Source organism: Camelina sativa, chromosome 9 (genome assembly GCF_000633955.1).
Source record: "Camelina sativa cultivar DH55 chromosome 9, Cs, whole genome shotgun sequence".
In the NCBI taxonomy this organism is placed as follows: Eukaryota; Viridiplantae; Streptophyta; class Magnoliopsida; order Brassicales; family Brassicaceae; genus Camelina; species Camelina sativa.
The window spans coordinates 25,719,651-25,736,181 of NC_025693.1; the positions used below are offsets into that span (position 1 = coordinate 25,719,651).

General features: G+C 38.6%; 6 protein-coding genes across 6 annotated transcripts in view; 3 read left to right on the top strand and 3 right to left on the bottom strand.

Moving 5' to 3' along the window:
* Positions 1–2,460, top strand: part of LOC104715701 — a 4,951-nt gene extending 2,491 nt beyond the window's left edge. Inside the window, exons 2-4 of the mRNA XM_010433087.1 lie at positions 7–236; positions 475–946; positions 2,357–2,460. Coding sequence (XP_010431389.1) covers positions 7–236; positions 475–946; positions 2,357–2,460 — 806 coding nt within the window. The remainder of the gene's footprint in view (positions 1–6; positions 237–474; positions 947–2,356) is intronic.
* LOC104714851 (pentatricopeptide repeat-containing protein At3g56030-like) lies at positions 1,054–2,284 on the top strand (the record flags this gene model as incomplete). The annotated part of the gene is made up of 1 exon (XM_010432325.2): positions 1,054–2,284. A coding segment is annotated over exon 1 (960 nt), but the record flags the coding sequence as incomplete, so codon positions are not given.
* On the bottom strand, positions 2,559–4,913 carry LOC104712252 (UTP--glucose-1-phosphate uridylyltransferase 3, chloroplastic-like). The gene is made up of 10 exons (XM_010429105.2): positions 4,675–4,913; positions 4,293–4,384; positions 4,119–4,213; positions 3,915–3,992; positions 3,676–3,771; positions 3,514–3,588; positions 3,331–3,422; positions 3,073–3,235; positions 2,934–2,994; positions 2,559–2,839 (listed from the first exon to the last, which is right to left on the bottom strand). The coding sequence occupies exons 1-10, from the start codon at positions 4,731–4,733 to the stop codon at positions 2,718–2,720; spliced, it is 933 nt and encodes a 310-aa protein (XP_010427407.1). The 5' UTR covers positions 4,734–4,913; the 3' UTR covers positions 2,559–2,717.
* Positions 5,066–6,394, top strand: LOC104712254 (pentatricopeptide repeat-containing protein At3g56030-like). The gene has a single exon (XM_010429107.2). It carries the CDS (start codon positions 5,266–5,268, stop codon positions 6,280–6,282), a length of 1,017 nt encoding a protein of 338 aa, XP_010427409.1. The 5' UTR covers positions 5,066–5,265; the 3' UTR covers positions 6,283–6,394.
* Positions 6,408–11,355, bottom strand: LOC104712253 (UTP--glucose-1-phosphate uridylyltransferase 3, chloroplastic). Its single transcript, XM_010429106.1, has 17 exons — positions 10,468–11,355; positions 10,173–10,350; positions 9,942–10,091; positions 9,634–9,795; positions 9,359–9,531; positions 9,206–9,272; positions 8,923–9,080; positions 8,513–8,671; positions 8,131–8,222; positions 7,957–8,051; positions 7,753–7,830; positions 7,514–7,609; positions 7,352–7,426; positions 7,169–7,260; positions 6,911–7,073; positions 6,772–6,832; positions 6,408–6,677 (listed from the first exon to the last, which is right to left on the bottom strand). Exons 1-17 carry the CDS (start codon positions 11,214–11,216, stop codon positions 6,556–6,558), a joined length of 2,670 nt encoding a protein of 889 aa, XP_010427408.1. The 5' UTR covers positions 11,217–11,355; the 3' UTR covers positions 6,408–6,555.
* Positions 12,289–15,354, bottom strand: LOC104712255 (probable inactive receptor-like protein kinase At3g56050). Its single transcript, XM_010429108.2, has 6 exons — positions 15,009–15,354; positions 14,839–14,902; positions 13,845–14,254; positions 13,513–13,703; positions 13,293–13,425; positions 12,289–13,202 (listed from the first exon to the last, which is right to left on the bottom strand). The coding sequence occupies exons 1-6, from the start codon at positions 15,112–15,114 to the stop codon at positions 12,607–12,609; spliced, it is 1,500 nt and encodes a 499-aa protein (XP_010427410.1). The 5' UTR covers positions 15,115–15,354; the 3' UTR covers positions 12,289–12,606.

A 16,531-nucleotide genomic window follows, 5' to 3' on the forward strand; every position in this document is an offset into this window, starting at 1 on the left:
TTCGAGCTCTCAACCTCCACGTTTCACCCGATCTTAAACACGCTCACGAAGAAGAACAAGATCGAGGAAGCGTGGCGCGTCGTGAAACTGATGAGATCTCACGGGGTTCCGATGGACGTGACGTCATACAATTACTTTTTGACTTCGCATTGTTACGACGGCGACGTGGCGGAGGCGAGCAAGGTGTTGAGGAAGATGGAGGAAGACGAGGAGGGAAAGGTTATTNCAGTTCTCCGGTAAGTGTTTCCTGTCTTCCTCTTTGATGACCCATCTAAGATTTCTTCTTTCTTCTCATACGACTCTAGTAATTGGGGATGAATTGTTTCCTTGGAGATTCCTGCAACTGGGTTTGATTTTGTGTGTTAGCCTCTTTGATTGATTGGTTTCTCTTATGGATTCAGAAAAGCTCAATCCTTTTTCTATGGATGCTTTGTTATGCTGATAATAACAAAAATCTTATCTTTTTTTTTGAAGCTTCATAACAGATCCCATCCTACTACTATACCGTTAAAGCCTTCACCTTTTGTGCCCAACATCTCTCTGATTAGTTCAAGGAGGTCACTTTTAAGCAGAAGAAGACTAGTTTTATCTTGTGTTGAGAAAAACGACAGTTCTATCACAACAACATCTGTTGATTCCTCTCCCTCTTCGGATTCTTCTAGTAAACCAGCAAGTGAATCAGTTGAATCAGGAAGCAATGGCTCAGCTAAAAAAGCACCATTGACGGCAAGAGAGAGATTAAAAGCAGCTCGGGTTCTTAGCCGATACACTGAAGCAACACCTAAACCTTCAAAACCTAAGATGGGAAGCCAGCTTCTTGATGTGCTCAAGGAAAGTGATAAGAAAACAAAGAGGAAACCGGGTTTACCCGAAGCACCAACCAACATGCTTGATGATAGCAGGAGAGGGATGCCAAAGAACGGCCTTACGTTTGATTTACCCGGAGGCTCANTTCATTTGGAACGAAGATGACTAAACTTGGCTTAAAGTATGTAACAAGATAGATCAGATGAATCAAACTACGAACTCAGTAAGATTGGGAGATCACTTTACCTTAGCTCTCATCACTCCTTTTTGCTCAAAACCCTAATCCTGCTGAGAGAGGTGACACAAGATGATGGATAGATGCAATATATATTCTCAAAACCCTAGACAATGAAACGAGACAAATGATAGGCTTTTAATATTGGGCCTTTAAAGCCCATAAATTATCCCAAAACAAGTTTTAGCCCAATAATCTCAAGCGCAGTATCATCTACACTGTCTACTTCATTTCTAAAGTTCCGGCTTAAACCCTTTGACCCCGTCGACCTTATATCCGACGATGTCTCTTCTCCGGCGATTCGTCAGAGAATCAATCAATTCCAGATTTCTCCTTCAATCGATCTCAGGACGTTCAATCTCCACCGTAAATCCCAATCCAATTGGTCATCCTGGTCATCGTCGTACTACCGCCGAATTCGATAACCTCATATTCGAAGCTGGAAGCTCCGGTGATTTCGAAGCCGTACGCCGTCTACTCAACACCCGCGTCGTAAACGCTTGTTTCAACACAACCGCCACATTCAAATTCCTAACAAACACCGAATCTTACTCCTCCTCCTTAGAAGATCTCCGCCGTGTTTTGCCTCAGACCGACGCCGGCTACACTCGGAAACACGCATACGAAACTCTCATCGCTCGTCTCTGCAAACTGAACCGGATCGACGACGCTCTGATCTTGATCAAAGATATGGCGATCGGAAATTTCGAGCTCTCAACCTCCACGTTTCACCCGATCTTAAACACGCTCACGAAGAAGAACAAGATCGAGGAAGCGTGGCGCGTCGTGAAACTGATGAGATCTCACGGGGTTCCGATGGACGTGACGTCATACAATTACTTTTTGACTTCGCATTGTTACGACGGCGACGTGGCGGAGGCGAGCAAGGTGTTGAGGAAGATGGAGGAAGACGAGGAGGGAAAGGTTATTTCACCGGACACGCGTACTTACGACGCGCTTGTGTTAGGCGCGTGTAAATCGGGGAAGGTTGAAGCGGCGATGGCGATACTGAGGAGGATGGAGGAAGAAGGGTTACCGGTATTGTACGCCACGCACGCGCACGTTATTGGAGTGATGGTGGAGAGTGGCTATTATGCGCTGAGCGTTGAGTTTGTGATGGCCTACGCCGGGAAAGATAAGAGATTGGATGAAGAGAACTTGGGGAGTTTGGCTAGTAAGCTCATCAAGAGGAAGAGGTTTAATGAAGCTAAGCTGGTTTTGAAGGAGATGANTTACCCGAAGCACCAACCAACATGCTTGATGATAGCAGGAGAGGGATGCCAAAGAACGGCCTTACGTTTGATTTACCCGGAGGCTCAGATATTCTCATCATTGCTTTCTCCTTTGTGTTCATAAGCACTGTGATGTTTGCTACTACTTTTCTTGTTTGGAAACTCGGTGCTATACACTNCTTTTAGAAAAGAGACCAATGTTGTAAATGAATCTGTATGTATTTGTGTTGTGGCTTCAAGTTACAAGAGTTTCTGTGCAAGTATGAATTTATGGATTCTCAAGCTTTTTTTTTTACATGAAAGAGAAGTTATCAGATAGATGGTGAACTGTTTTGTTTAATTTACAAGGGAGCAACATTTACAGCACAGTACACTTTTCTAGTTTTATTTTCAAGGACAAGGAGAGGTTATATACTTCCTTCTAACTTCGTGGGTGGATGGGGTTAGTTTTGTGAAACCTCTACTTGTTGAAGATGAATGTGTGATCCATTAAGTTGGTAGTCCCAATACCAGCTTCCTGTTTCCAATACCCCTTCTTTCATTGCTTCTAAGTTGATGCTTAAACCTAAATACAACACCAAATAATGCAATCATTCAATACTAGTGTCAAATTAGTTTGGCTTCTTATCTATCATAGGTTTTGTAAAAGATTCACTTACCTGCATTTCCTTGTGTGATCTTCATTATGTGACCGTCGGGTACTTCAAAAACATGGTTTCCCTGCAAAAAGAATATAGATCACCTGGTTTGAGACAGAGACTCTAATTCATCAGAAACTTCCTTGTTACTTTACTTTACCTCTACAGTTACATTGCTGGCTTCGAATTCTGCATTTCCGTGTAATATGATTTTACAAGTCTCAAGCCGGTTCACATCGTTTCTCCAGTAAACATTTGATTTACTGTTCCAATCGATTCCTCGGTTCACTACCTTGACGTTATGCAGTTTACACTTGCCACACCTACAAATAAAGTTTTATGTGAATTCAAACATGCAAAAGCAAAACCAATAGACATGTATCTTACAGAGATAATCAAGTACAGGATTCTTTCCTACCTTAATCCATATTGTAATATTGGTTCACCATGATCATTGATAGTTGTTGAACCCATGGCGTTTTCAGCAGTGATGATCAAGCTGCCATCAACCTATGGGACAAGAAGGTGATTTAGAATTAAAGAAACTCAACACGATGAAAGCTATGTGAAATCTTGTTGGCAGGATAGAAATATTGAGAACCTGAACGTTGTTCCATGACAACTCTGCAATCTCTAGTTGCACTTCTGAGCAACTGGAAATGGACCCTCCCTTGAACTGTTACAGCGATTATATAAGATTCATCATAATAAAACATTTGCTAGACTTTCTGTTGCAGACAACAAAAGCAGACTATTGACTTACTTTCTGTCTTGAAACTTCCCAAAGAGGACCAAGAGCAGGATGCAGAAGAATGAGATACGGAGGTGGCGAATCCACATAGTTATCGTTATGTTCAATCTAGAGAAGTAGAATAAAATTATTAACTCTTAATTTGAAGTTCTAACTGATAAGATTCACTCTGGCATGAAATATATCTTCACGGGTCTGAAATAGCAGTAGTAATAAAACAAGTCATATAAAGTATGTGTCTATGAACTAACCATGGGAAGTTTTATATCACATTCCGTAAGGAGCTCATATGCATTTCGTAGTATATCCAACAATGCACCATCTGGAGTCTGTAAAGAAAGAGATCAGTTTCAAAATTAGTTAAAGTTTAAATGTAATTCCATTGAATGCTAAATCCATGCGATGAGACAAGAAAAGACAAAGAGGGACTAAACAATTGGCTCGAGAAAGATTACCTGGTGTAATGCAGCACTTGCGTGTGGTTTCTTCTTCTTAGCTGAAGAAGTGACCTTTCTTCGTTCATTGTAAACAATATACGTATCCAGTTTATCTGGTAAGATAACATTAAGAGTCAGTAATACCTAAAGACATATACATTTAACATTGCAAGTAATTCAAATAAAATTTACCTTCTAGATTGCCCTGGCATCTAGAGGGAAACTTATTTAAGAAATTGTCTGCTATGTTTTGCATTGTGCATTCCAGTCGACCACCCAAAACGCTGCCCAAAAGTAAAGTAATAAGAAAACTGCTAACGATGATATAAACTCCTAAAGTTTATTTGAAGTAAACATTTTATAGTAAGAGAGTGACTGGTGATTCCATTTGAGAGAAAAAAATAAGTTTTGAAAGTCACAAGGAATCAGTATGGATTCCATTTTAGCTATAAGCAGCAGTTACGATGTGACTGAGGCTTCTATTTAGAAGTAAAACATCACAAAAAGAATTGTGACACTGACATATAACAAGAGAACAGAAGATCACTCAACATAAATGTTCAGAACTACAAACCTGTGATAGTCTCCATACTGATCAATGTACTCAATTCGCTTCTTTGTATTCAGAACCATATTTGGTAAGCTTTTTGCATTACTACTCGACCCAATTGACTCGGCTGAGTGTAAGTCAACATATAGAATGTTTGTATTGGCAGGGAAATCCGCCTGCAAACTTCAGAAGTAAAAAAGGAATAATGATTTGATCTTGCACTATGAGCTGAAGAATAATATGAGTATTGAAGAATCACACTAATAAGAAGCACTAATACTTTAACCAGAGACAAGAAAAAATAACTAACACTATAGACAGACAACAAAAGAGAAGATAAATTTACACATTTTGAGCTAAAACAGAGATACTATGAATCAGTTCTCGGATATGCACTTTAAGCNGATGATGGATAGATGCAATATATATTCTCAAAACCCTAGACAATGAAACGAGACAAATGATAGGCTTTTAATATTGGGCCTTTAAAGCCCATAAATTATCCCAAAACAAGTTTTAGCCCAATAATCTCAAGCGCAGTATCATCTACACTGTCTACTTCATTTCTAAAGTTCCGGCTTAAACCCTTTGACCCCGTCGACCTTATATCCGACGATGTCTCTTCTCCGGCGATTCGTCAGAGAATCAATCAATTCCAGATTTCTCCTTCAATCGATCTCAGGACGTTCAATCTCCACCGTAAATCCCAATCCAATTGGTCATCCTGGTCATCGTCGTACTACCGCCGAATTCGATAACCTCATATTCGAAGCTGGAAGCTCCGGTGATTTCGAAGCCGTACGCCGTCTACTCAACACCCGCGTCGTAAACGCTTGTTTCAACACAACCGCCACATTCAAATTCCTAACAAACACCGAATCTTACTCCTCCTCCTTAGAAGATCTCCGCCGTGTTTTGCCTCAGACCGACGCCGGCTACACTCGGAAACACGCATACGAAACTCTCATCGCTCGTCTCTGCAAACTGAACCGGATCGACGACGCTCTGATCTTGATCAAAGATATGGCGATCGGAAATTTCGAGCTCTCAACCTCCACGTTTCACCCGATCTTAAACACGCTCACGAAGAAGAACAAGATCGAGGAAGCGTGGCGCGTCGTGAAACTGATGAGATCTCACGGGGTTCCGATGGACGTGACGTCATACAATTACTTTTTGACTTCGCATTGTTACGACGGCGACGTGGCGGAGGCGAGCAAGGTGTTGAGGAAGATGGAGGAAGACGAGGAGGGAAAGGTTATTTCACCGGACACGCGTACTTACGACGCGCTTGTGTTAGGCGCGTGTAAATCGGGGAAGGTTGAAGCGGCGATGGCGATACTGAGGAGGATGGAGGAAGAAGGGTTACCGGTATTGTACGCCACGCACGCGCACGTTATTGGAGTGATGGTGGAGAGTGGCTATTATGCGCTGAGCGTTGAGTTTGTGATGGCCTACGCCGGGAAAGATAAGAGATTGGATGAAGAGAACTTGGGGAGTTTGGCTAGTAAGCTCATCAAGAGGAAGAGGTTTAATGAAGCTAAGCTGGTTTTGAAGGAGATGAGTGTTAGAGGATTGAGAATGGGTGATGCTTTACGTGATTTTTATCAGACCAATGTGTTAAAGTCTTGATTTTGATTCCTTTTAGAAAAGAGACCAATGTTGTAAATGAATCTGTATGTATTTGTGTTGTGGCTTCAAGTTACAAGAGTTTCTGTGCAAGTATGAATTTATGGATTCTCAAGCTTTTTTTTTTACATGAAAGAGAAGTTATCAGATAGATGGTGAACTGTTTTGTTTAATTTACAAGGGAGCAACATTTACAGCACAGTACACTTTTCTAGTTTTATTTTCAAGGACAAGGAGAGGTTATATACTTCCTTCTAACTTCGTGGGTGGATGGGGTTAGTTTTGTGAAACCTCTACTTGTTGAAGATGAATGTGTGATCCATTAAGTTGGTAGTCCCAATACCAGCTTCCTGTTTCCAATACCCCTTCTTTCATTGCTTCTAAGTTGATGCTTAAACCTAAATACAACACCAAATAATGCAATCATTCAATACTAGTGTCAAATTAGTTTGGCTTCTTATCTATCATAGGTTTTGTAAAAGATTCACTTACCTGCATTTCCTTGTGTGATCTTCATTATGTGACCGTCGGGTACTTCAAAAACATGGTTTCCCTGCAAAAAGAATATAGATCACCTGGTTTGAGACAGAGACTCTAATTCATCAGAAACTTCCTTGTTACTTTACTTTACCTCTACAGTTACATTGCTGGCTTCGAATTCTGCATTTCCGTGTAATATGATTTTACAAGTCTCAAGCCGGTTCACATCGTTTCTCCAGTAAACATTTGATTTACTGTTCCAATCGATTCCTCGGTTCACTACCTTGACGTTATGCAGTTTACACTTGCCACACCTACAAATAAAGTTTTATGTGAATTCAAACATGCAAAAGCAAAACCAATAGACATGTATCTTACAGAGATAATCAAGTACAGGATTCTTTCCTACCTTAATCCATATTGTAATATTGGTTCACCATGATCATTGATAGTTGTTGAACCCATGGCGTTTTCAGCAGTGATGATCAAGCTGCCATCAACCTATGGGACAAGAAGGTGATTTAGAATTAAAGAAACTCAACACGATGAAAGCTATGTGAAATCTTGTTGGCAGGATAGAAATATTGAGAACCTGAACGTTGTTCCATGACAACTCTGCAATCTCTAGTTGCACTTCTGAGCAACTGGAAATGGACCCTCCCTTGAACTGTTACGGCGATTATATAAGATTCATCATAATAAAACATTTGCTAGACTTTCTGTTGCAGACAACAAAAGCAGACTATTGACTTACTTTCTGTCTTGAAACTTCCCAAAGAGGACCAAGAGCAGGATGCAGAAGAATGAGATACGGAGGTGGCGAATCCACATAGTTATCGTTATGTTCAATCTAGAGAAGTAGAATAAAATTATTAACTCTTAATTTGAAGTTCTAACTGATAAGATTCACTCTGGCATGAAATATATCTTCACGGGTCTGAAATAGCAGTAGTAATAAAACAAGTCATATAAAGTATGTGTCTATGAACTAACCATGGGAAGTTTTATATCACATTCCGTAAGGAGCTCATATGCATTTCGTAGTATATCCAACAATGCACCATCTGGAGTCTGTAAAGAAAGAGATCAGTTTCAAAATTAGTTAAAGTTTAAATGTAATTCCATTGAATGCTAAATCCATGCGATGAGACAAGAAAAGACAAAGAGGGACTAAACAATTGGCTCGAGAAAGATTACCTGGTGTAATGCAGCACTTGCGTGTGGTTTCTTCTTCTTAGCTGAAGAAGTGACCTTTCTTCGTTCATTGTAAACAATATACGTATCCAGTTTATCTGGTAAGATAACATTAAGAGTCAGTAATACCTAAAGACATATACATTTAACATTGCAAGTAATTCAAATAAAATTTACCTTCTAGATTGCCCTGGCATCTAGAGGGAAACTTATTTAAGAAATTGTCTGCTATGTTTTGCATTGTGCATTCCAGTCGACCACCCAAAACGCTGCCCAAAAGTAAAGTAATAAGAAAACTGCTAACGATGATATAAACTCCTAAAGTTTATTTGAAGTAAACATTTTATAGTAAGAGAGTGACTGGTGATTCCATTTGAGAGAAAAAAATAAGTTTTGAAAGTCACAAGGAATCAGTATGGATTCCATTTTAGCTATAAGCAGCAGTTACGATGTGACTGAGGCTTCTATTTAGAAGTAAAACATCACAAAAAGAATTGTGACACTGACATATAACAAGAGAACAGAAGATCACTCAACATAAATGTTCAGAACTACAAACCTGTGATAGTCTCCATACTGATCAATGTACTCAATTCGCTTCTTTGTATTCAGAACCATATTTGGTAAGCTTTTTGCATTACTACTCGACCCAATTGACTCGGCTGAGTGTAAGTCAACATATAGAATGTTTGTATTGGCAGGGAAATCCGCCTGCAAACTTCAGAAGTAAAAAAGGAATAATGATTTGATCTTGCACTATGAGCTGAAGAATAATATGAGTATTGAAGAATCACACTAATAAGAAGCACTAATACTTTAACCAGAGACAAGAAAAAATAACTAACACTATAGACAGACAACAAAAGAGAAGATAAATTTACACATTTTGAGCTAAAACAGAGATACTATGAATCAGTTCTCGGATATGCACTTTAAGCAAGAACAAACTCAATGATAGAAATATCATACCCATTTGAGGAAGGAGAGATTCCGAATTTATCAAATTCTGTGTACTCAATGCACGATATACCATATTCCCACTTCCCATCAAAATTCTTCTTCTCCATCAATACATTAATCCCTTCAGTTGCTCCAGCATTTCTTTTACAGGATGCAAACCCAAGTTTCTGCAATATTAAATACCAGTTGCAATCACCACCAGATGCTCTCTTTATCATCTCGAAAAGTGATACATGTAATCTTTTGAATCTATGTGCAGTATGTGGGTTATAAATATATGATGCAAGTCTACCTTATTATACCGTAAGCCAATCCCAGCAAGGGCCAAGAGGGTAACATCTGTGGCAGCCACAACATTACTGCAATATCACAATTATAAACACTAAATCCAGATAGTTCTGATTTTATTGTAATGAACAACTTCACAATGGTACAAGTAACTAACCTAACTTGGCGAATGGTTGCTCCCTTTCTTCCATGATCGAAAAACCATTTAAAGACACCTTTGTCGTAAGCCAATTTCCAAATTGCGCCATGACCACCAGGTTTACTAACAGGCACAAAGGGCTTTGATACTATCCATTGACCATCTTCAGCACTGACAGCTGGGACGAGAGGCTAGAGATCAAAAACCACATACCATTAACTTGATAATACTCAAATACAATTGTTACATAAAACAGGTAATAGAAATCAAAAGAAAATGTATGTCTGTGACACCTGTTCAAAGAGTCGGAAATTTAATTGACCTCTTCCAAACCATTTGAGCCGTTTACAAAGCGAAGTTACATGCTCATGGTTGTTCTTTGCAGCACTTGTCATAATGGCAACAGGTGTGACACATTGCTTTCCATAAAGCTTGAAGTAAAGGAACTCTCTAGCCTAGCAATTGACAAAAAAAAATGGATATACAACATTACTAATGCACATGAACAAATACAGTTGTTCATACCTCAAGCATTCCCTTTAATTCATTCAAATATAGACAAACCCACCACGAGTGACTCGAGTAATTAGTGAATATGTACCTGAAGATCTCTAATAAGTCCCTCCAACAAAGTTCGTCCACAATGAGCAAGCATTGCTGCAGGAAGGCATTCTCCTGTTTCTGTATCAACCAACCCTAATCTGTCTGCTGCACCTCCTAAGGGATATATTTCACCTAAGTCTGGCAATCCCTAATTTTAACAACAACTTATAATCCAGAAACCATACATAACACAATCCGTTAACTTCAAAAACAATAACACAATACTAACCTCAATCCCCCATAGAGCCGCCTGTGAGGCATACTCTTTCCTCTGAGTAAGGTCAAGAACGCTAGGAGTATGCATTTCTAAGTACTGACAACCCAATGATTCTTCAACTATATGTGACCGGCTAGTATTACGCCTCTTAGTTGATTGGTAAAGAAGCTCAAGAACCATAACCTGATATCTGACACACAATGATGCATGTCTCAGCAGTGTATATAATCCCAAAAACCAAAAATCAAAAAACTTTCGAGGCAGCTTAATCTAATTCCATGTACTAAACGAAGTTAAGAATTAGTACCCGATGATTCCTCCAATGCAGTCGTAGAACTGTTCAATTTCATCCAGAAACTTCAAGAACTTTCTGAAGTGAGCAATCTCATCTGCTCCTAAAACTGTACCAATCTCTCTTCTACCACCATTATAGCCGCTACTACTACTATTCACATCGAACCGCTCAATCATCTCAACCAACGCGTAAAGTGCGTTCTTCACAGAACTTCTCACTGTATACTCCTCCTCCTCCTCTTCTTCTTCTTCAAATCCTTCCTCATAATTCATACAAATCGCGTGTTCTTGCCCCGCAGCGATGACACACTTAACGAGAAACATCTCTTCCGAATTCAAACCAAGCGAACCTAAAACTTTAGATAAACCGCCACGATTCTCGCTGAAGAATCGACGAACTCTGGGATCAGCGTCGATGACCGCGTCCTTCCGCCGCAAGTCCTTGGAGGAAACGTCTAGTTTCGCTCGGAGAGACTTGAGCCGGTCGATTTCCGATAAGAAATCGTCGGATTCGGGAGGAGTCGGTGTCGGATACTCAACAGGCACGGTGGACACGTGTCTCACCTGGTGGTTATAATTATTACACTGCTGCTGCTCGCTCTGCGGATACTTGGAGAACAATGACGAAGAAGAAGGGAGGAAGAGCAGAGGCTTTCGGAAATGAAGAGAGGTGAAAGAGGAAGAAGGAGACGTGGAAGTAGTGCGGAAGTGGAAGAGAGAGAGATGGTTCTGGTGGATTGGAGAAGCTTGAGGATTAGCCATGGCGGGTGGGTGAAGATGGATGGTTACAGAAGAAGGGGTTTTGAAGAGAACCCCAAGGAGGGATAAGGAGAGATACTCCGAGCATATACCCACCTAAGATCACTACTGTACGATTTCTTCTTCTTTTCTTTTTTGTCTTTGCTTTTTTTTTTTTTTTTGATTGTGAAAAGAAATATTTTAAAAAATATAATCCAACCAGCTTCCAAGGATTTGATTGTGTAGACGATGTGTGATTGTCGCGTGTTGCAATCTGTAATCTGACGGTTCAGACGATACCGTTTTGGATTACACCGATGGGCCATCTTTATTTGTTCATGTCGACTCACAACATTTTTCAATATTTTGTTGTTTTTTAAATCATTTTTCAACATATTTTGTGACTCTCACAGCGGTAATATAAATTTTTAACTAAAGAAATGGAAAACGACAATGATAAACTGAATCAACCATCACAAACCGGTATAATATGTTAGTTTTGGTTAACAATATGTTCTTAGACCATCTCCATTGTATTTCTCTATTTTTTTCTCTATTTTTTTCTCTAAAATAGAGTAACTCAAAAATAAAGCATTGTTTTACTCCAATGTATTACTCTATTTTCACCTCTATAATAGAGTTAGTGTAAAAAATAGAGGTGAGAATAGAGTTGCTCTATATATAGAGCAATCCTATTATTTTCTCTATTTTAGAGTAAAATATAGAGTAGGGTTGGAGCAAATGTTGCTCTATAATAGAGATTTGACTCTATTTTAATGAGGTTGGAGATGCCCTTAGGAGTGGATATGAGTGTAATATACTCCGATTACTAGCTATTGCATGTGGTTTAGTATTAATAGATACGATACCTTGCATGTAGCATAGGAGATGGAGTGTTAAAAATTTGAGTAAGATAATCGGCAAATTAATAAATTGTTTAATTATGCATTAAATTTACTGAATTCGATTCTGAAGACTGCAATTATGGTGAGAGATATCAAATTGCGAGTGCCATCTTCAACTCAATTATTTGATCGAGCAAAACTTCTGAAATATATTACTTTGATTGGTTTTCTCTAAAGGATACTTCAGAAACTGATGATTTAAAACATTTAAAAGAACGTAGTAACTAATTTACAAACACAGTAACCACCATCAACATTTATGCACACCAAAAAAAGGGGTCTTACCGTGAGACTCGGATATGTTCTGTTTACTGACACATATAAGAGCAAATGGATCCATCGGGGGTCTTTTTTTTCATATAAACTAAGTTCCATAGATTTTATATATATATAGATGAAAGTAGCCTAAAGAGAAGCCAAGAGAGCTTCAAAAGAGACTCAAAAAACCTCACTCAATCTTCATATTAATACTACTTACAGATTTGTTGTGAAGCAGAGTAGTCGTCTCTTCACGCAGTGGACAGCACTTCCAGCTCTGCCCACCACAAAGCTGAAAGTTTTGGAATCGCATCGTCTGGTGATAACCCTGTGATCTCCCGTAATCTCCCTGTCACTTCCTTCATTGTCAGTCTCTGTTTCGGGTCTGCCCTTATGCAGCTTTTGATCACTTCGCCTATACTCTCAATCTTCTCATCAAAACATTCCAATGTTGGATCCGCCATCTCCCTTAAGGTCTTTCCTCTCAAGAAATCAGCCAATCCAGTATCTACTGAGTCGCCTTTCCTAACCGACTCTGGGAGTTTTCCAGTCATCAATTCGAACAACAGCAACCCGAAGCTGTGAACATTGTCTTCTTGTGTTGTTTCTGTAATGTTTGTATCTATGAGTGCATTGGTGCTGCTTTCTGTCTCTGATGGGCCTTTTAGGTACCCGAAATTGAAATCTGCAATTTTGACTGCGTAGTCCTCTGTGAGTTGAACTGATGATGAGAGAAGACTGCTGTGGACTACAGGTGGTTTGAGCCCGTGCATATGGTCAAGACAATATGCTATGCCCATTGCTATTCTTAGCCGCATTATCCAGTCCAAGTGCTCTGACTCTTTATCTGCAACAAAGAAATATTGTTTCCTATTTTAAATCGACAAACCTTACAGTGTAAATGACTGATATGACTAAAAAAGCTTTATTTACTTACAGTGTAAATGTTCAAAGACTGATCCGTTTGATGCATATTCAAAGACCAAGATCCTAGTGAAAGGTTCATCTTCTTCACAGTAGCCAAGAAGGTTAACAAAATTCTTGTGGTTTATCTTGGATAACAATTCGATCTGAAAAGTTATCCAAAACATAAATGATAAGGCAATATGAATTAAAATGCATACAAAATATAGGGGAACTGGTTGACTGGAAATTACCTTCTTTCTGAACTGCATTTCTATGTTATTAGTCCATTCTTTGGCAGAGGCAGTAGCAACAGAAGCCACAGCTATCTCCACCCCAGTTGATAGTGTCCCTTTGAACAATGTACCAATGGGACAAGACCCAATGACATTACTGAAATCTTCACAGGCAGCTTCGATCTCAGATCTTTTGAGTTTGGGGATACCTGAGTAACCAAATTTGCACATCATTAGTATGGAAACAAAAAGAAAATGGAGTTGCCAGGGACAAGCACGACGAGTAAACCTCAATCTTCCAGAACTAACAATGTCACTAAGTATCAGCGAGTAGAGAAAAGGAAATTTACCAGTTATGAACACTTTCTGAAGCTGTCCACTAAGACCTGTACGCCAAGGGTTCACAGATTTCCCAGCCTTAGTTTTGAAAAAGAAGACACCAGTAGCTAAAAGGATGATAAACACAGCACCACCAAAGCAGCCAGCCACGATAGGAACCGTGTTGTTTGAAGAAGGTTTGGAGCTTTTTCGTAGGATAGGAAAATTCAAAGGGTGCACAAAAGGAGGTGGAGCGGAAACATGTCGTGCAGGAGGACTCTTTTGTGGCGGAGGTGATGCTGAGGCTTTAGTAGAGGCAATAGGTCTCGGAGAAGATGACGAAGGAGTAACTTGTGCCACAGGGCGACCCTTGAAAGAATTCAAATGGGTGTAAGGGTTACGAAAACGGCCAAGTAATTTCCTGTGAAAACCAACTGCTCTCCTACAAAAGAGACAAAAGGCAAAACGAAACTTGAGTATAAATGAAGAGGAAATAGAAACATGTTTCCACAGCACAGCAGCAGTATCAAAGTAAAAGAAATCAAGCAAGTCTTGGAATAAAAATGCATAAAAATACACAGTGTCGGTGTTCATGTAGTACCCCTCAGAAATAGTATTAGTTCACTCAAAAAACAAAAACAAAAAAAAAAATCTAAAAAGTAAGGTGTTGGTGTTCAAAAAAGTCATAGATCTACAAATACCAGCTACATTGATGTTGATGTTACAACCAAAATTCAAATTCATGTTCAAAATCATGTCTGCAAAACTAAAACTATTCATTCTACATTGTGAGCAATCAACTTTAAAATTTGCTAAAACACTAGATTAGATCTTAGCAAACACAGAAACCTAATTTGCAGAAGTAAAACACACCTACTGTATAAATCTGAAAAAAACCAACAAAGAGGTCTTCCTTATCCAAAAATACTTGGAAGTTACTAAATCAATCCAGCTGCGTTAACAAACATCAAAAAAAAAAAAAAAAAAAAAAAANTAAAATAAAAGAAATCGAAAGCTGAAACTTACAAATCTTCAGCATCTCTATCTGATGACAATAGATCATTCGTCACGAATTCGAGAAAACCACCACCTGAAATACGAAATCGAAACAACAATCATAAGGAGGAACTTGTTTCTATTTTTACTGGCAACCAAAAAAAAACAGAGAGAGAGAGAATAATAAAACAGTAAAATACCATGAAATTTCAACGAGTAGGAAGAACCGAAGCTCAAAATCACCAGTAGAAACACGAGAGCACGCTTTTGAAGACTTAATCGAACAAATCTCCAGTTCTCACTCATCGTGAGAAGACGACGACAAGTGGAAGCACGAGCTAAAACTACACCTAAGGCTCGATTTGAATCTGATACCGTAGATTCGAAGAAGAAAATTAAAAAGTTAAGCTAAAAGAAGAAGAAGAAGAGAGAGGTATTGAGATTTTGAGTTCGCATGGCGGAGGAGACGATTTGAGAGACCCAGAGGAGCAAACATGACTTTTCCAACTTTTTTTGCTTTTTATTCTTTTAATGTTTTTAAAAGCGCGTGTCCCCGTGGTTTGGCCCAATATATTTAATTAAAAAGGATACAGACTACAGAGTTAAAAAAACACAATGCAATAACTTCTTCTTGTTGACAAAATTGTAAAAAAAATGAAAAAACAATAACTTCTTTATTTGCTCATGAACATAATAATATTCAACTGTATAATATATGAACAGAGTAACATTTTTATCATTTCATAAAGATTATTATAGATTTTTTTTTTTAAAAATAAATAAAAGAAAGATATAGGAGAATCTATGGACCTGAAGATGCCGGAACTCAAAAGGATTCAAAAGAAAGAGGCCAAAGCCACCATGCACCCCACCGTCGAAAATGACTCTCTTTTTTGATGTTATTAGCCCTATTGTGTGTAAAATGGTTTAAGGCTATTTTATGTTTTCTAATGTTTTTGTTTTAAAAACAAAAGAAAGATAAATATAAAAAATGGCCACGTGGAATTTTTGTTAGTTAATGATGTGTTGGGGGATAATGGAATGATTGAAGATGAATGATTGTGTTTTTTTTTGTGGTATTATGGATTAAGAAAATGTGGAGTGAGTTTATTCTTGATGACTGATTCAACGTGGAAGTGTTTTCTTTTTCTATTTAATTTGTTTTTTTGGTTTTATTTGGCTTAGCTGTTGGTTTGTTAATTCGTCTTCGTTTTCAATCCAACTCTTTGCCATGTGGTCATAGTCATGGATGTAATGGGAGTATGCCCCATTTTCTATTATATAATTTTCTCAATAGTATTTCTCAGATATTTTTAAGTGTATATAGAGAAGTGTCCCATAATTGTATGTATTCACACACACCGCCCACGTTTTGTGGTGTGTTTATACGGTTAAATGGGAACAGTTTTGTTTTGCCCCCACAATTGTAAAGAAGTGTTCCATAATCAATCTACTCTTCCACGATCTGTTTCTATATATACATTCTTTTTTAAAAAATATCAATAAAAAGTTCGACAAAATGGTTTTTGTTTAAATTAGAGCAATTGGCTTTGATTGGTTATAATGGATCCGAAGAATATAAATGGTTAGTTGACCATAACGGTTTCGCCGTAATCTGAAAGCCATCGGGGTTTTGATTGGACGAATCAAAGATCAATCAGCCACTCATAATACTATTACTGTATTATTATTTACAAAAATTCACCGCCATGCCTACCGCGTA